At 36.3% G+C, this 20,718-nt stretch overlaps 1 protein-coding gene across 4 annotated transcripts in view; it reads right to left on the reverse strand.

Annotated features, from left to right (window-relative positions):
* Positions 1-7,168: 7,168 nt before the first annotated feature.
* Positions 7,169-20,718, reverse strand: part of RSF1 (remodeling and spacing factor 1) — a 184,918-nt gene continuing 171,368 nt past the window's right edge. For 2 of the 4 annotated variants that reach the window (XM_081241098.1, XM_081241101.1), the window contains 3 exons: positions 20,420-20,640; positions 17,984-18,172; positions 10,933-15,861 (listed from right to left, as the gene is read on the reverse strand). In XM_081241098.1, coding sequence (XP_081097224.1) covers positions 15,293-15,861; positions 17,984-18,172; positions 20,420-20,640 — 979 coding nt within the window. In that variant the 3' untranslated portion in view covers positions 10,933-15,292. Of the gene's footprint in view, positions 8,785-10,932; positions 15,862-17,983; positions 18,173-20,419; positions 20,641-20,718 lie in introns of those variants that run through there. The other 2 variants (XM_081241100.1, XM_081241099.1) reach the window with 2 other exon arrangements.

Consider the following 20,718-nt stretch of genomic DNA (forward strand, 5'->3'; position numbering starts at 1 on the left):
TCTCTCTCCGACATCCTACCTCAGGGTCTTCACAGCAACCCTGTGAGAGAGGAAGCACCACAAATAATAAATTACTTTTTCTGCAGAAGGGGAAACGGAACCGTGAGACAGGGAGTCCTTGCCTGAGGTTGCCTAGGAAGTAGAGAGACCACACTGATTTACAGGTCGGAGGTCTCCTAATTGGGTTCTACCCTTCTCACCTGCGCCCGCCTCATCTAGGCCTGTTCACGTCTCAACAGCCACGCCCCAGACATCAGTCTAGGTCCTAAGGCTGTCCTAGTGCACGAGCCATATATCCCCTGGTTTCAGACGGGCAAACGAGCGCAAAGATGTAATTAATTCTAGGTGAAGAGCTAGTTATGTCAGTAAGCAGATGGGGCGCTGAAGGGAAAAGAATCCACTAGATTTGGAATTTTTGCTTTATTTCTTCGTTAGGCAACGAAGATCAAAGTAATAAAAGCAATAAAACCTTCTAAAATAATCTTAATAGTAGCTAATGGTAACTGGGTGTTATGTGTCAGGCACTGTTCTAAGCACTTTACCCTTATTATTTCTTCATTTCCTCTTAGTGACAACGATGTGGCAAAGATGGAGTTGAAAGAAGGAGAACTGGTGGAAAGTATGTACCAGGAATAGATAGATCCTGAGATCCTGAGGCTTCCTTACTAACATGCGGACACATGGTGGCTGTCAGCTAGGCCCTCTGTGGGAACTATCAGCTGGAACACATTTACATAGCCTCTCCTGTGGCCTGAGCTTCCTCACAGCACAGCAGCTGGGTTTCGAAGTTGAGTATCCTAAGAATTAGACTGATAGAAGCTGCATGGCCTCTTCTCACTTAGCCTTGGAAGTCACAGAGTGTAACCACAGTTAGGATATGCTGGATTTTTCATATTTTTTTAATTAAATGAGCTTTGTAGTACTATATATGCCTTGAAATGCTTGCATCCCTGTCTAAACATCTTGACTGCAGGTTTGGGACAGACTTTGAGGCAGAGGCACCCAACTAAACTGCCCAGATTAATGACCAACAGACACTGAGATAATAGCTGCTGGGTTTTTGTTTTGTTTTGTTTTGTTCTGTTTTTGGCCACACCACGCGGCATTCAGGATCTTGGTTCCCAGACCAGGGATCTGACACAAGCCACCTGCAGTGGAAGTGCAGATTCTTAACCACTGGGCCATCAGGGAAGTCCCAAATAGCTGTTGTTTTAAGTCACTGAGTTTTGGGGTAAACACCGCAACAGATAATTAATACACTAACTACAGAAAAGAGAAAGAGAAAGAACCTTGAACAGTATTAGCCACTGTGCTGCTCCTTAAACACTTGACTTGGCTTATCCATGCCCATTATTTGAATTACCCTGTGTGGATGATTCCCACAGAATCCATCCCAGAATTGTCTCATGAACTACAGACATTTACACCCTACAGCCTACTAGACGTCTCCACTTGGAAGTTCCACAGGCACCTGTCATTCAACTTATCAAAAATTGAACTTATAAAGTATGGACTTTGGGTGATGATGTGTCAATGTAGGTTCATCAGTTGTAACAAATGTACCACTCTGGTGGAGGATGTAGATAATGGGGGAGGCTATCGTGAGTGGGAGGGGGGTATATGGGAATCTCTGTACCATCCCCTCAAACTTGTCGTGAACCTACAACTGCTCTAAAAGAATAAAGTCTTAATGAAAAATGTTGAATTTACGGGAGTTCCCTGCATCGGCAGGCGGACTCTCAAACACTGCGCCACCAGGGAAGCCCCACTATCATATTCTTGAATGTAAGGTTTTGAGAAGGTCTCTATTAACATACTGGGACAATGTCAGGAGTCTGGTGTGAGCCAAAGTTAACTTTTATAATGTAGTGGATGAATAAACAGATAAACAAGTAAAATTAAATAGATGAAGAAAAAAACATGAAGGGGGAACTCAGGAAAAAAAACTATTAAAAAATTAAAATCATAAAGTGAGAAAATAAATTAGATAAAAGAAAATAGTGTTTTTGTATTCTATGCTAACCCAGGTTAGTCTTTCACTCTTCATATCCAGTAATAATAACAATCTTTATTATTATTATTTTTAAATTTTTATTATTTTTTTTTTTTTTGCGGTACGCGGGCCTCTCACTGTTGTGGCCTCTCCCGTTGTGGAGCACAGGCTCCGGACTCACAGGCTCAGTGGCCATGGCTCACGGGCCCAGCCGCTCCGCGGCATGTGGTATCTTCCTGGATCGGGGCACGAACCCATGTCCCCTGCCTCGGCAGGCGGACTCCCAACCACTGCGCCACCAGGAAAGCCCTATTATTATTATTATTTTTACAAGAAAATAGCAACTAACACTTACGGAGAGCTTAATGTGCTAAGTACTAACTGTCAGTCTTTTTCATTTTAACCATTCTACTGGGTGTGTAGTATACCTCATTGTGGTTTTACTTAGCATTTCTCTGATAACTAACGGTGTTAAAGCACTTTTTCATGTGTTTATTGGCCATTTGTGTGTATATATATATATATATATATACACACACACACACAGATATATATACTTGGTTTTGTTAAGTATATTTTCTAATCTTTTGCCAATTTAAAAAAATTGGATCGTCTTTTTATTGTTGAGTTGTAGGAATTATTTATTCTAGATACAAATACTTTGTCAGATGCATGTGTTATGAATGTTTTCTCTCAGTCCATGGTTTGCCTTTGGATATTCTTAGTGGTGTCTTCTGTTGAGCAGTTTTTAATTTTGATGAAGCCTAATTTACTCATATTTTCTTTCATGGTTATTGCTTTTAATATCCTATGAAATGTTTGGTTACTCCAAGGTTGTGAAAATATTATCCTATTTTTTTCTAGAAACTTTATAGTTTTGGCTTTTCCATTAAGGTATGTAGAGTGACTTTGAAGCCGTATGGGCAGATAACCCTCTTTAGAAGTTTGGCTTGAAGGAGTGCAGGTGAATGGGGTTGGTAGCTAGAGAAGAAGGTAAAGAATCAGGGTAGTAAATGGATGAACTATGTGGAATGTTAATTATATGTCAATAAAGATGTTAAAGGATTAGGGTAGAGTTCTGTTTGTTTTTGCTTTTTGTGTGTGTGTTTGTTTTAGGGACAACAAGGAATATTACAGCATGTGTGTAGGCTGATGGCAATGATTTAGGTGAGAGAGAAAGAAGAAAAAGAACTTAGCAGTGATGACTGCCTGAAATATCCTTAACAATGTGCAAAGGAATAGGGTACTTCTGAGCTTATGTAAAGTGGTTGATATTTGTCCAAGGGAAACCCATCTGGGTGCGGTGATATCTTGTGATTTTGATTTGTATTTCCCTAATGATTAGTGAGGTTGAGCATCTTTCATTTGCTTTATTGGCCATTTGTATATCTTCTTTGGAGAAATGTATGTTCAAGTTTTTTGCCTATTTAAAAATCAGATTTTGTTGTTGTTGAGTTGTAGTAGTCCTTTATCTATTCTGGGTATTAACCCCTTATGAGATACATGATTTGCAAATATCTTCTCTATTCCTGGATTGCCTTTTCATTCTGTTGTTTGTGTCCTTTGATGTTCAGAAGTTTTTCATTTTGATGTAGTCAGATTTATCTGTTTTAGTTTTCTTTTGTTGCCTGTGTTTTGGGTGTTATATCCAATCAATCACTGCCAAATCCAATGTCGTGAAGCTTTTCCTCTATGATTTCTTCTAAGATTTTTATAGTTTCAAATCTTTCATTTAGGTCTTTGATCCATTTGAGTTGATTTTTGCATATGGTGTTAGGTAAGGGCCTAACTTCATTCTTTTGCATGTGGATATCTAATTTTTTCAGCACTATTTGTTGAAAAACTGTAATTTCCCCTATCAAATGGTGTTGGCACTCTTGTCAAAAATTATTTGACCATATATGTGAGGGTTTTTCTGTGCTCTACATTTTGTTCCATTGGTCTCTATGGCTGACTTTGTGCCATGTGTCTTTTTACTACGCTGTTTGATTATCGTAGCTTTATAGTAAATTTTGAAAGCAGGAAGGGTGAGTCCTCCAACTTTTTTCCTTCTTTTTCAAGATTCTTTAGGCTATTCAGGGTCCCTTGATATTCCATATGAATTTTAGGATTAATTTTTCTATTTTGCTGAAAACATATCTTAGTGTATAGTATTAACATTTTAACTGTATTAAGTCTTCCAATCCATGACATGGGATGTCTTACCATTTATCTGTGTCTTCTTTAATTACTTTCAGCAACATTTTGTAGTTTTCAGTGTACAAGTCTTTCACTTCTTTGGTTAAGTTTATTCCTAAGTAAAAAATTAGTTGTATTTCTATACATTAGCAATGAATGACCTAAAAATAAAATTAAGAAAAACAATTCTATTTATAATACCATCAAAATGAATAAAATACATAGGAATATATTTAACAAAAGAAAACTACAAAACATCTTGAAAAACATTAAGGAAGACCTAAAATAAAAGGAAAGACATCTCATGTTCATTTATTAAAAGACTTACTATTGTTAAGAAACCAATATTCCCTCAAATGATCTGCAGATTAAATGTAAGCCCTATCAAAACTCCAATTGCCTTTTTGACAGAAATTGATATACTGAACCTAAAATTCATATGAAAATTCAAGATACATAGAATAGTCAAAATAATCTTAAAAAAAAAAAGCCAAGTTGGAGGACTCACTTCCTGATGTCAAAATTATTGCAAAGCTACAATAATCAAAACTGTGTAGTACTGGCATAAGGATAAACATATGGATAAGTGGAATCAAATTGACAGTCCAGAAGTAAACTCATACATTTTTGGTCAATTAAGTTTTGACAAGGATTCCAAGATAATTCAATGGGGGAAAGGACAGTCTTTTCAATAAATGGTGCTGGTACAACTGGATAGCCACATGCAAATAAATGAATTTTGATCTTTACCTCACACCATATACAAAAATAACTCAGAATGAATCAAAGATCTAAACATAAACTTATAAAACTCTTACAAATATAAAACATAAATCTTTGTAACATTGCATTAGGCAATGGTTTCTTAGGTAAAACATCTAAAGCACAAGCAAAGAAAAAAACCAGAAAAAAATTGGATGTCATCAAAATGAAAAACCTTTGTGCATCAAAGGACAACATCAAGAAAGTAAAAAACTAACCTGCAGAATCGGAGAAAATATTTGCAAATCATATATTTGGTAGGGGTGTGGTATCCAGAATATATAAAGGACACTCATCAATTTAAAAGACAGATAACCCAATTTAAAAATGGACAAAGGATTTAAATAGATGTTTCTGAAAAGAAGATTTACAACTGGCCAGTAAGCACATGAAAAGATGCTCAACATCATTAATCATCAGGGAAATGCAAATCGAAACCACACTGAGAAACCACTTGATATCCACTAGGATAGCTATAACAAAAAAAGACTGACAATAAGTGTTACTGATGTGGAGAAATAGGAACCTTCGTGCATTGCTAGTGGGAATGTAAAAAGATGCAGATGCTGTGTAAAAGAGTTTAGCAGTTCCTTAAAACTTGAAACAAAGAGTTACCATATAATCTAGTAATTCCATTCCTAGCTATGTACTTAACAGAATTGAAAACATATGTCCACACAAAAACTTGTACACAAATGTTTATTATTCATAATAGCCCAAGAGTAGAAACAATCCAGTATCTCTCCACTGATGAATGGATATACAAGATTTGGTATATCCATAGAATAGAATATTATTCATCCATGAAAAGGAATGAAGTGCTGATTCATGCTAAAATATAGGTGAAATCATGAAAACATGCTAAATAAGAGAAGTCAGACACAAAAGGCCACATATTGTATAATTCCATTTATATCAAATGTCCAGAATAGGCAAATCCTTACAGACAGAAAGTAGATTAGTGGTTGCCAGGGACTCGATGGGAGGGATGGTGAGTGACTGCTAATAATATGGGGTTATTTTGGGGGGTGACAACAACCTTGTGAATATACTAAAGACCACTGAATTGTACACTTTAAAATGGTGAACTTTATGGCATGTGAATTATATCTCAGTTTTAAAAACTAAGAAGAAAGATTTTAAAATAAAATTGACAAGAACTTTTATTTTGGAAACTATTGCATAAGCACATCCAGATTATTAAAAGTGGCTGTGTCATGGAGAGGACAATCATCCTGAAGGCTGCTTCCTAGCCTTCTCTCCCCTTCCAATGTGCCTTTTCTGGTTGTGGGTCCCTACCTTTCATCCTCGCCTCTTTGGCACTGTCCTGATTCTGCGTATAGTATCTCCCAATAAAATTTCAGCCTTGCCTTCTCAATCAGTCTGAATCTGAAGCCAACTTTCTGATTTTGTAGAATTGAGTCAGCTTGCTTCTCTTGGATGTTGGTAAGCCCTACTTAACCTCAAAATTCATCCTTAAAAAAAAAAAGATGCAATTACTGGCATCCCACTAGCAAGCAATAATGCCAAAGAGAAAAGAAAATGGACATTTCAGAAGAAAAACATGAAACAAGTGCAGGGAAAAAGGGAGGACCCTCTCCCATATTGTAAATTTCAGCTTTCTATAACAATTGTCCCTCATGGTGGAGTTCAGGTATGTTCTTGAGAAGCCTGCTAGGGTCCTAGAGTTTCCCTTCGGAATTTCTGACATTTCAGTGAGAGTTTTCAAATATAGTTTAACATTTCTATAACCTATTTATTTTAAAGACTGGTAGTCAAGTAGGAAACAGATTGGATGGGAGATAGGATGACACTTGTTTTCCATGATAAGGGAGAGCTTTGTATCGAGAAAGTGAATATAGAGGGATGGAGGTCAGAGAGAAATCAATGAGATGGGAAGACCCAGAGCAGGCAAGAGGGAAGGGGCCAGATCAAGGACACAGGCAGAGGGGATGTGGCAAAAACAGAGGTGACATCTGTTCCTTGGAGACTGGAGAGAAGGACGGGTGCTCGAGTGTGGATAAAGTGGCTCTGAAATGGGCAAAGAGGAACAATAAGGAAGCTATACGTGACCTATACCATGAACTAATAAGTTCCTAGTTGACTTCGCTTTGGGGATGACTTTATGTGTAAAACTAATGTTGCAAATATGAATTCACATTTCCTTAGAGTGTTTTTTTTTCATTTTAGACTTTTAGGACCTTAAAGAGCTTATGTAAAGTGATTGAAGAATCAAAATGACACACAAGCATTCATCTCAACCAACATTTAATTTAGTTTCACTAGAAAGTTTTCATTACTTTTTATATTTCTACCGCTACTAAATGATCACAGTATAGTAGACCAATTCTCAGTTTTTAAAAGAAAAGAACTCTTTTACATTCTCTGGTCTCATAACCTGAAAGGGATGTGGGTTGACAGTCATGTTCTGGACCCCACTGTCAGCTCCAGAAAAGAGCTCTCTCAAGGCTGCCACAGCGCTGTCACCCATAGCCTCCAACACAGCATCTCACTCGTATGTGACCAATTCAATTTAAGTGAACATTTCAATTAAATCACTAAGAAGCACTGGAGCTGGTCATTTCTTGCCAGCATAGATCAGCTTTCACTCCACTAAGTGAAATTCTGATCCAAAAAGTCCTTTACCTAAATAGTTTATCAATATTTTAAATCAGAACTGAAAATAATGAACTCCACTAGTTTGTTGGGGAAAAAATGAGTTCGTTGTGCATCCTACTGTATTCCAAGAGTAAGGAAAATCAAATCAACATTTGTAGATGAGAATTATACTCAGGATTGGAAGGGCCCCTTAAATGTCTAACCCCTTTTTAAATGTGTTGATCTATTACAGTCCTGCCAAATGGCAGTTCAACCTAAACCCAAACATCCCCTATTGGTGACAGTTCACATCCAAGTTATTAGAGAACTCTGTAAAAAAGAATCTCCATAGAATAAACAGAAAGCTTTTGCCTATGGCTTCTGCCCTCTGGCCTAGTTCTGTGGCTCCCACAGGGCCACACAGAACAAGTGCAAGGCCTCTTTAATGTATCCATTCTCCAGAGGCTAAAGATAGAAATCAAGAATAGCTTTCTAATATCTATAATTCACATCCTTGGCACATAGCCTTAAACATTATTTTGGGGAAACTGATGCACTTGCACATTTACTTTCTAGATAGTAAGAGAACAATTCATCTATTCCTGGGGTGATAAAAATTTTCAACCTTCATCAACTGTTATTGAAAATTCTTAACTTTCTATGTGCTACAAAGTTTAAAATAAACTAAGTTTGCAAACACATCATGCTAAATACATCAAATTATTTAATTTTTTTATTATCACAATTGACATATATTAAGTGAAAGAAATGACAGAAGTATTATAATAAAACATTTTGAAAGAAAATTTACACAATTAGGCCAATAGCCATCAAATAGCTTTGGGCCTATCTTATAACACCAAGAGTTTTGATCAGACTATAGTGAGACACTGAACATTTCATTAACAAAAATATTGGCATGAGCCACAACGTATTCTGGTTGTCACTAACAAGGAATATTGTATTTAAACAACTATGCACTGCAATTCTAACACACTAGGTGTTCATACACTGCAGTTAACCCCTGAAGCTTTAAGCTACCAGGAATTCCTATATTTTCTATGCACAAAATTTACTTTGTGCATTATTAGAATCACATTTCCAGTTTTCAAATCTCTTCCCCCCCCCGATACATGCAGTATGTCATACGTGGCAGAGAGCATGCCAGCTTCTCCTGTTTAACTAATAGCACATTCCTTATTACCTCAAGAGTTTTACGCTCATCTTGGAGTTTCTGCTTTAGCTCTCATCTCCTAGAAACAAAATAAAGCATTCTGAGAACCTATCCCAGGAATAATTTTTTATGCATAGGAAAATAAAGCATTTCATATAAGCATGTCTGGAAATCCAAGAGGCATTCTGATTAAACACTCACTAGATCCTAGCTACTACTTTAAAATTAAAATGAAAATCTAACATAAGCCATCTACAAATTCTTATCGGGAATTTGTATTCTTTGCCTGGAAATAAATGATTCCCAGGCTTCATTTCTGAACGGATGAGGAGAGCAAAGAAACTGACATCCTACATTAACTGACAATAGATACAGGTAACTTAGGTAGAAGTTATGGATTTAATTCTTTACAAGAATACACTTGCGCTACAAAGGTGAGAAATTAGAATGGTAAATTATCAGATGGCAAAAAGTAATGGCACTTAAACAAAGGTGTCAATATAACTTATGGTAAAATGTGCCATATAAGGCTGCTAGAATCAGCAGATTTACAAGATTTCAAAATACTTTTGATCAAGTAAGAAGGGAATTGGAATTTGAACCTGATATCCCTTCCTACCATGCCTCCAGCAGACAAATATTCCTGTGGAATTAGGTCTAATGAATTGAGTCTACAATAACCAAATCAAACAATTCTAGTTTCTCCTTCTTTTACAGATTGAAAAGAAACCAAGCTCTGTTCCACTCCCAACCCCCTCCATCTCAGCACAGGACACATCCTTTCAAGGTGTATACAAAACCTCCTGGCAGGTTTGGGCAAGCTATAATTCAGATACCATTATCAAGACTCTACTTTGATAAGAGAACAAAACATCAGACCAACATTGAGAATACCCTAGTTAGGCATCACGAAAATCACGCACTTTAAGAATATGCTGCTAACTGCCAAATTTGGGCCATTATAACTTCTTAAATTGAAAATCCATTTACACTAATATAAACTAGATCTGTGTATATATGTCTACATGTGTGTATATGTGTGTATGTGTGTGTGTGTAATTTTCATGCAATGATCTTAAAGCTTTGGAGACAGGGTTATTAGCCTAATTTCAAGGCTTGTCCATATAGCAGTACTGATGTGCACCAACTCTGCTAAAGGGCAGGATAATGAAAAAGACCATGGCACAAATTTTTAAACAATTTTAGGTTTAATTACATAATGCACCTGTAGATGTTCTAGCATAAACACAATTGTAAAAATCTACATCCTATTTTAGGGTATTTTTCCACCTCCCCTCCCTTAAAAGCTGTACATTTATAAAAAAATGTGACTCTCAAGCAAAATAAACTTTTTTTTTTTGCAACATACAAAATAAGTTAAATGATTCAGAAGGTCTTGAGCCATTAAGTTTCCCAATGATTGTGTTCTGGGCCATTCATAAGCATGACATGCAGCTAGCTCCTGGTCTAAGAACAGAACTCAATAAATACATGTCAAACAAAACCCCAAACACTTGAATTAGATTTCTTTAGAAACTGATGAAAGTCAAGAAAATATATAGTTAGGGTTAACAATTCCATTCTTAACTTACATCATCCAGTGGCAAAATGAACAAGGCAGGTCACTCAGTCACTAGTGCATTTTCTAGCTTGTACCGGTTTGGCAAAAAACACAAATGTAGTTCCTTTAAAAATGTTTTTTCTCATTCAAAATGTCTAAGGAGCTTAATTAATAAATTTCTACTTGTCCAATAATTTGTTATGCCCTCTCATATAACTTATGCATAGGATAGACTTCTTAGTTATTAAAATAAAAATCCTTATTAACTGAAATCACTACAATGTGTCAGAATTGGGTTTGCAGCATTTCCCAGAGCAAAATGGTATAAACATAAAATGAAAAAAAATTGAGCTTACATGACAAAAATGAAAAAATTCACTAATGGAATCGTATCCTAATCAATTTCTGAGAGGGTTTATATGAATTTTTAAAAAGTGTCGAGTGTACCATCTAGAGTAGCTATATACCAAGAGCACTACATTTTTGCTTATTAATGACTGCTTGCTTGCTGGAGAATGACAATCTTCAATATATGTTACAGAGTTACTTAGCAATTCTTGGCACTCAAAATGTTAATGATAATTTAAGAGTGAAATATTTTGAAAACAAATTATTAAGTATACACATAACAAAATAACTCAGTTTAAATACATTGATAGCAAAGGGTCTTGTCTTTCAGGATTGGTATAAAAACAATGAAGTAAATCAGCAGTTAGCTTGCCACTTCCAAGGTAGGTTTACAGGTACAAACTGGGAATGGTGGATAAAATAGGAATGGAATTCATTCTAAGAAAGTTTAATAACAGATATTAAGCAGAGGACTAGGTAGATACAGAAGGTATGCAGTCTTGGCATTCTTGCTTCTTGGGAGAACCAGGATGTTAAACCAAGAAGAGGAACTTCACTATTTTTCTCTAGGCTTTGTGTAATTAAATGATGTTCATAATTTCACATCAGTTACAATTATGTCTTATTTTTTATAGTGTCAAATAATAATTTCAAAGGGTTTATTTTTTCTAACATCTAAGATATGTATATACATATTAATTTATATATATATATATATACACATACATATATGATTATTCCATTTAAAAAAAGATCTGGGTCTTTGAATACTTGTCCTATAGCTGTGAGGCAATGCCATGAATCAGGGACCTGTTTGTTCCACTGTGTTGGTGAAGGGCAGTTCACAACTTTTTCTGAATATTAAACTTGTAAATTCATTAGGTTCCTTTCAATTGTATGGTAGAACTAGCGAATGGTTAACATCTCTTATCCCCACAAACATAAGCTAAAAAGGCATTCCTTGTGACAGAGGAAATTCCATCAGTCCCATTTAAAAATAGCTAACATTTCCCCACCTTTTAAATTCTAAATAACAGTAAACACCTACATTTTTCTTAATATATGTTCTTTGCCCAAATGCATATTATGGGATGGGTTCTATCAACCAAAAAGTAAAAACTGGAGTTTGTAATGTCCTGTTAATTTGTTTAAAAATCTTTTTTTCAACAACTTCTTTAGCATTTGAAGTCCTTGATTCTTTGGTAGATCATTTAAAAAAATTATCAGTAGACAGGAATTTATTCTAAATGAAACTCCTTTTAATTCTCGGAATCTGCAACCTTGACCAACTGGAAAAAGATGTGCCAAGGAAACCCGACCTCAATAAATCAGGTATATTCTTGAGAATGTCGCTGCCGCCATTCTCCAGTAATGTGCCAACAACAGAAAATGTTTACACAAAACACTATTTCATCAGCACAAGTCTACAAAACCAAAACATGTTATTTTCAGTCTGAGTTCTTTTCACGTATTTTAATTCAAAGTTTCTGCTTTGTGAAAATCTGTCTAGTTTTCAAACCTTTACAGACACTGCAAACTAAATATTCTGAGTACTAAACTACATCTCCCCTTAATATATTTTCTATAGACTGTGGAGTTTGATACTGGGAGTCCAATTTGTATTTCCAAAAAGGGGGTTTAAAGTATTAAAGGGCTCTATTACATAGCAGCTATTGGGAGCCTAAATCCATGGTTAGTACTCTAATTACAAGGATCCAAAATGTTCTAAACTCTAGATGAATTGCTGCTTTCCTATACTCTGTCCAGTTCCTAATGACTGAATTATGTCTTTGGAAATAGAAATTTCACTTTTCCTTACATTTTGTTCTTTTTTAACTTCTTCAAAGCATGTTCAGAGTTAGTATTTCAGCAAACACAGACTCTTTGAGGGACTGAATCTAAACACCAAGCAGCAGAATTGTTTTTGAACTGTTCAACATTTAATCAGCCATAATTAACCTACCTGCATGATAGCAATTTGTAACTATCAGGTGCTTAGATTGCACTCTTTGTAGATGAAGCATAGTTAACTGGTTTAATCAGAATGTGAAGGGAATTCAAAGGGAAACACTATCAAGTTCACAAACACTGAATTCAAGTTTGGTAAATAACAGGCAGCAAAAATGGTATCAATGTCAGTGGGACATTTGCTAAATAGAATACTCAGTCCTTACTAAGATAAAAATTACCTTTTGCTCTCTATAGCAGAAGAGTAAAAAGAACTCCTTATTTCACATTAGGCATCCTGTAAAATAAATAATCTACCCATTTAATACTTCTTCTTGTCATTTGCTTAACTGGAGAAAACTAATAGGCTGAAGCAGAAGCTGGTGTGTCCAGAGGTAGAGAGAGGGTACATGGGAGTTTCTGCACCTTAGTGGCTTTACCCAACTGCGGAACTAAAATGGTAGCGAGAGACTGGGGGCAGGATAGGCCACCTGCACATTCTAACCACTTACCTTGCATTAATAGGAATCCTTCTATTGCCTGCCTGTTTTAGATAGTTAAAAAGGCCAACATTCTTAACTGACTTTCAAATAAATGAAACAAACCTAGCCAGAAAGCAGGCTTGGTAAGTGAATGTGGCTCCTTACATAGCCCTACTTACTGTCTGTGAATGTAAGCCCTTCCCTCCCTTCTGGTGGAACACTGTCTCAAAATAAAAATCACAACTTGCTTGGAACCACATGCTGTTGGTGCATCCTATTTTTAGGCTGCTTTCATTCTTTTATTTTTTATACAGATACATATACACTGCTAGAATCAAAGCAAAAATATCAATGGGTAGGTACTACAGAACTAAAGTGAAACAAAACAAAAAAACCCAAGAACCAACAAGTGAAAAACAACAGCTATAAACTTTCAAGGCCAAAAGATAAGATTTAAGGGCAACACCTGTGGAGGGAGGAAAAGGAGTATAAAGTTTCTAGAGAGGTATTTATAATGCAAGTCTAATGCCAGCTTTTTAATTATAAAAAAGAGAAGTGCTTTGCTACACACTGACTAGCACATATAATGCTTAATTTGGAAAGAAAAATTAATGAAGTTCCTTGGGCCAGCAGCAGATATGGTGTGTCCATTGCCGGCAACAGACACAACACTGGAACAGAAAACCCAATCCCAGGGCAAAAGTATTCACAGAAGTAATGGCTGAAGGTTTCAGAATTTGACAGGCAAGGTTTAATCACAAGTGCTACACTTTGTACAATGTTATTTATGGCTCTGCCTGAAATTTTACAGCTGTAACAGAAACTAAGACAAGTTCATATTTTAGTGTCAATTACATGTTAGATATTTAGTTAGTTACAAACCCCTTTTTCTTGAAACAAAGGGCTTTATCTTTCTTTAAAGTGTTGAGATGTTTGAAAAGGATGTCATACCTATTAAATACATTGGTGGTTTTCAATCAATTCTATATTGGTCGTGTGACTATTAATGAATTTTAATGGAAGTCTAATGGCCAAAGGCCAAAACTACATTCAAACCCTGCTAATATATCCAGGCAGATAGGAAATTCCAACACACACACACACACACACACACACACACACACACACACACACACACACACACACACACTAAAACTCAAACTAAAAACCTCCCAAAGGAACTGCTTTGTTTGTAGACTTCAATTTGAAGTAGATACTAAGGGCAAGAATAGACCAGTTAAAATTCACCTGAAAATCCTTTCCCCTTCTACAATGTGCTAAAATACTGCGGTCAGCTTAGCATCCATCTCTTCATGTATGTATAGATGTACTTATTTTAAAATATTTCAGATATTTAAATATTAAGTGGCCAGAAGACAAGAGTTACACTATCTGCAAAGTTTACAGTCCACCCGGGCCTTATGAAAGACCACACTCATTTCACTAATAATTCTCCATGACAGCATGTTAAAGGCCACCTCATCACCACTGCATAAAGCTGTTTTAAAAATTTTTTTACTAGCACAATCTGGTTGTCAAAGCTTCATTATACATTTTACTGTACAAATGCTTCTCAGATGATTTTTTTTTTTTAAACAACAAACTCCGCTATAAGAGAAACTTAAGAGTTTTTTACGATGGTACTTTTTCGGTCTCTTTATTAAGTGTGGTTATCTCCAATAGTAAACAAGCTGATTTCATGAATGCTGTTACTAAATGACTTATGTATGATGTTATCTACAATTCTCAAACTGCAATAATACAGACTTGAACTTTTAAGCAGTCTGTTAATCATCATCTATGCCATGAATGTTTAAATATAATATATATTTAATATGAAAAAGCTAAAGCACAAGTGCTTTCTCCCACCCCTAATTCTGTTTTTGGGCCCTCACAGATTCGGAATGCATTTTTATCCACCCTTTTCACAAAGTCAGGAGAGCTCAGGAAATATAAAGTCAAAAATATACAAATCTTTGTTGTTACAATAAGATTTTTTTCCCATGACTGAAATTACCAAGGACCATGAACTTGGAAAAAGAAAATCAAAAGGAATTTACAGCAATTATTTATCTTCAAAGTTCAAAACTGGTCACTTCACAGAAAGACTTCAAGGTCTGTTGAAATTTTTCTTCTAAAAAGTCATTCTGTAGTGGAGTTTTCTAGGAAAAATAAAACAGCTTTTAATAACTGGCCCGCTGGTGTGAGAGCTACCGTGGAATAAATTAGCACAAAAATGGAAAAAAGTCTTATAACTGTTCACTGTTACAGACATAATCAACAAGGTCAGTCACTCTCAAAAGCTCATCTTCCTCCTCTTCTGGTGCCCCTGCCTCCTGCCCACCACTTGTCCCATTGGGGGCCAGGCTTGCACTGGCTGTGCTGTTGTCCTTGGGGGTCTGAGGCTTCTCAGTTGGCTTGACAATCAAGTTCTCGATGGCTTTGCCAGGACTCTGTCCATTGGTGGAAGGTAAGTCCACTAAGCTATAGTCCAAAGGGCTCCCCACCTTGCCTACATTTTCAAAGTCCTCTTCCTCATCGCTGTCTATCCGATAGGGCTTTTTGGTGCTCTCTTGTTCTGAGGGCAGAACCCTGGGCTGGCTGTCATGGGCAGGCTGATCTGCATCTCCATGAGCATTGTCACAACTCTCCTCTTCGTCTGTCTCGATCCGGTGTAGCCGTTTTCGGGATGGTTTACCTTCCTCTTCCTCCTCATCTGCTTCTGAATACTCATCTGTGCTTCGACCCCGCTTTCGAACTGACCGCTTTGATTCTTTAGCTAGCTGCTCATCTTCAGAGTTCTTGGATATATAGCTCTCTAGAATAAACAGCACATTTAAGCCACTGGCACAGTTAACCATTAACAGAGTTAAGTAATTCTCCTTTAACAGATTTAAGTAATTCTCCCTTAACAGATTTAAGTAATTCTCCTTTTCCTCCCCATATTCATCCCATGTCCTGCTTTCAGACTTGCTTGTACATAACTATTTCCCTTCAATAACTGGCCTTATTTCTCTCTCCTCTCAGTCCCACAACAATGCCCAATGTGATTCACAGTATACTTTGCCTGTGATTTTAGGGAAGAGCAGAATCTTTAAATGAAGATAGGCTGGTCACAAACTAAGCAACTCCTTCCCACTAGTCCTCAAATTAGGGAGTCATGTAAACATACCGATAAGGAAAGAAACTAAGCACCCAATTCAGGACATATGAAATACTGCTCTAACTCTCATTCCATGTTATTCAATGTCCTTGGCGGTCCTTAAATGTCTTCTCGTTTATACTTGACTCACCTGGTCTCATGGCTTTGCATACCATCCATATGCCATTGACTCTCACATTTGTTTTAGGCAACCAATCCATAGGTTCCAGACTCATGTATCAAACTGCCTGCTCAACATCTATGCCTGGATTTCTAAACAGGCAGAACCAAGCTCCTAGACTTCTTCCTCAAACCTGAGCCATTCTGGTCTCCACCATCTTAGTTACTGGCAACTCTGTTCTTCCAATCGCTGAGTCATCCGTGATTCCTTTCTTTCTCCCATCTAACCCAGTAGTAAATCCTATGGGTCTACTTTCAAAGTATGTCCATAATTTGACTGCTTTTCACGCCTTTACTGCTACTGCTCTAGTCTCACCCACCATCATCATCACCTGGCCTATTTCAATGGCTTCCCAACTAGATTCCTAGATTTCCTCCCTGTCCCCTTCAATATACTCATAACACAGATACCATAGCAAATGAAAATGTAAGTCAGATCATATCACTCCTCTGCTCAAAATCCTCCAATTATTTCTCATCTCACATAGAATAAATTCCAAAGTCTATACAATGGTCTACTGCACTATCTAATATGGTACCCACTAATCACATGTGAGTATCAACATTTTTTTCAGGTCTTTACTCAAATGTTGTCTTCTGAGTGAGGCATTCCTTTGGTACCCTATCTGAAATTTCACCTACGCTCCTTTTCTCCTTTACTTTTCTCCGTAGCATTTATCTCCACCTAATATATCATATATTCTGCTTATTTATCATGCTTATTGTCTCTCTTCCCCCAACTAAAGTAAGAGTTACAGGACAGAGTTATATGTTTTTGGTTATTCTTTTCACTCTTCTATTCCCAGTGCCGAGGACAGTGACTAGTTCAGTAAGTATTTATTTTTAATAGTTGAATTAATGAATTTATATCTGTCTTTAATGACACATGAAGATAAATACACATTCACCCGAATGTCTACCTCCCTTCTTTAGTCTCCCATATCCAAACATTTTTTCCCTTGCTCTCCTGGCTTGGGCTCAAACATAAATGACAAGGATCTAAGAAAGCAAATAATCTTCAAAACAGACCATAAACAATGGAGAATTAAATATATAAAAAAGAAATGGGGGAAGGTAAGGGTTAGACTCATTTAAAATAAACTTGGGAAGAACTCTGGAATAACTACAAAGACTAAATGGATATCACAAGTTCATATTTTAGATCTTTTCCTATACTTCTGGTATGGGGCACAGCTAAAGCTATTAAGAAATAAAGGTTTACCAACTAAAGCTCACTGTTATGGTGGAGAGAGACAGTAGGCACCCTTGGGTGGGAACTGTTCAGGTATTCAGGACATAGGAGATTATTTCAAAATGAAGGCCATAAATAATAAGGGAGCAGAAGAAATCTTGTTCAGATCACAATTTTCTGATACTCTTCTAGTTTCAATGAAGAATTTAATTATTACAATGAAGACCTTAAAAGTTAGTATCTTATCAAGTATCAGTTATTTAAACTATAAGTTGACCAGGCATAAAATAATGGGTTTTGTCTCAAAGATATTACGGGTTATATTAAATTTCTAAGAAATGGTACAGAATCATCATCCTGAGTTCACTTTATAATTTGTACTGCTGCCTTATCCAAACTTCTGGAAACTGGAGAGCTATTCCTTACCTTCACTCTCTGAGCTGGAAAGCCTACGCTTGTGAACTCGTCTGATTTCTTTACCACGTCGTAAACTCTTCTGGGAACCATCACTTTCTGAATCTTCTTTGTAGTTAATTTGTCTTTTCTGGTTCCTCCTTGACCGCCTTCGCCGAGTTTCTACAAAATCATCACTAAAACCATCACTAAAATCACTTTCTGTTAAAAAAAAAAAAAAAAAAAAGAGGAGAAAGGAAAAAGAAATCAAGCACATTTTTTTTTTTTTTTTTAATTTATTTCTGGCCATGCCATGCAGCATGTGGGATCTTAATTCCCTGCCCAGGGATTGAACCTGGGACTCCTGCATTAGGAAGTGCAGAGTCTTAACCACTGGACCAGCAGGGAAATCCCATCAAGTACAAATTTTAATTCCACTAAATAGAAAAGTAGTTAGCTTAGGTTATAAAAATATAAAGCTATTAGGCAGAGTTCAGTCGTAACTTTCATGTCTCTCATTTTCTTCTTAATAATATGAGTACATCTGGGGGGGCTTTAATGCCAAACCTCACAAATGTATCCTATTAGCAGTCAATCCTCAAGATTAAAAAATGTTTCATAGGGAATTCCCTGGTGGTCCAGTGGTTAGGACTCCGCACTCTTACTGCCAAGGGCCTGGGTTCAATCTCTGTTGGGGGAACTGAGATACTGCAGTGTGGCCAAAAAAAAAAAAAAAATTTTTTTTTTTACATAATCCTTATTTCATACAACCTAGAGCTACCCAGTGAGCTGCATGGCTGCCACAACTGCTCTTCTTGGTGGATAGTTACTATTTTGCCTCATGATAATCTGCTGTTCCTATATATATAGCTATATGGCTACAGTCATAGCTTCACAATGAACTGCAGAGGTTAAACTTTCTAACCACAAAAAACTGATGAGCCTGTTTCAAATAAGTACAGAACTGGAGTTATATTTTTGCCTTTTTCCCATGCAGAATTAAAATCTGCTAAATACATGGGACTACTTTAACTTTCAAAGCACTGCTAAATAGCACTATTCTTGTCATGTCACCTCTGATCAATAAACCGAAGTCACACTATGGCATTGTGTCAGAGCAGTTTTTCAGGAATGCTAACAAATTCCACTGAATCATCATATCTAGCTTTGTTTTCTAACGGATTTCAAATATTTCAAATCAGCTAGCCAACAGTTTAAAGGGGTCCCACTGGCCAAATCTAGGGCAAAGAGTGTCAAAATAGTGATGGTAACATATCATATCCACCGACTGAAATAAGAATCTGTAAGTTTACACTGATACAAAGAAATAAATATATAGGGGAGAAGAGAAAGCTCTTCCTTACAGAACACCAAGTATTAAATATAAAAGGAAGGAAGGAGTTAGAAAACTCATGAATAAATGCTAAAGCTAGTGGGTGAAACATCTGATAAGGAACAGGACATTTACAGTCTCAAAATATCTTCCTATGAATTATTTATTAATTACAAAGGGAAAATAATAGAGAGACCCAGAGGACATACATTAACTCTGTGATATTCCTGCCAAAAATGTATAACTAGAATCTAATCACAAGGATACAAAAACCCAAATGAGGTATGTTTTACAAAATAACTAGTCTGTATTTTTCAAAAATGCTACAGTCAACAAAGTTTGAGGAATATTACAGATTAAAGGAGACTAAAGAGACATGAATAAATGCAATATGTAATCCTGAACTATATCCTTGACCAGGAAAAGATGTTTATATAAAGGACAATATTGGGACACCTGATAAAATTTGAATGTATATTGTTGATTAGATAATAGTATTTTATCAATAAAATTTCTGATTCTGATATTGTAGTTATGTAAAACTCCACAAGCCTGGCTCAAGTTGGGGATATAATACTCCTGTCTGTGGCACTTCCTCAGTAAGACGACAGCTACCTATCTGCCAATCCCATAAAGCACTACTATCTGTTCTTTTACCTGCTGTGCCTCTCATTATTTATTTAGTTAATAGAGATAAGTATAAGCTAATAAGATCAACCACTGATAATTTATAAAAACTAACAATCATAATCACTGATCATGATCTAAATGTTAGAGATAATTAGTGATCTTTCTCTAATAGCTAGACATCTGAGAAAAATGTTCTCAGATTATTAAGAATGATTCCCAAGAAACACTATGAAGGTAAAGTCTTGGCATGGAAACACTTGGCACCAAAAGGATTCATCACAATCCTAAATGAGTCTGGCATGAAGTTAACATATCCATCTGTATCTATCTTCTCAGATGTGCTTTATGTGAAAGATTTAATTAGTGGTGAATCATAAGAATAGAACTCAAAGTATCAACAGAAAGCTTATATTACAATTGAATGGAATTTTATTTTAAGAAATCTTAATTCCAGAAGTCATAAGAATTTACTGACTTGGTGAGATGTGGATACAAATTATTTTTACCAGAGTCTCTACTGTTCTCCTCAGATTCCTCCTCTTCATCATCATCGGAGTACTTTTTCTTTGGAGTCTTTCTCCGCAAACGCCTGCTTTGCCTCATTGGCCGGGAGGGATGTCGCCTTAGTCTTCGACTACAGAAATCAGTGTCGCTGTCATCATTAGATGGTGGGTCTTCTTCACTTTCATCTGGGTTCTCATCAGATACTACAAACTCATCTTGAGATCTGTCCAAGAGAAACCAAATGAATTATGATGGTACACTGAAAACCGTGAACCCGTTTTTGAGTTCTGAGTTCAAATTC

This window comes from Mesoplodon bidens, assembly GCF_964165515.1.
Source record: "Mesoplodon bidens genome assembly, chromosome: 7".
Taxonomy (NCBI): Eukaryota; Metazoa; Chordata; class Mammalia; order Artiodactyla; family Ziphiidae; genus Mesoplodon; species Mesoplodon bidens.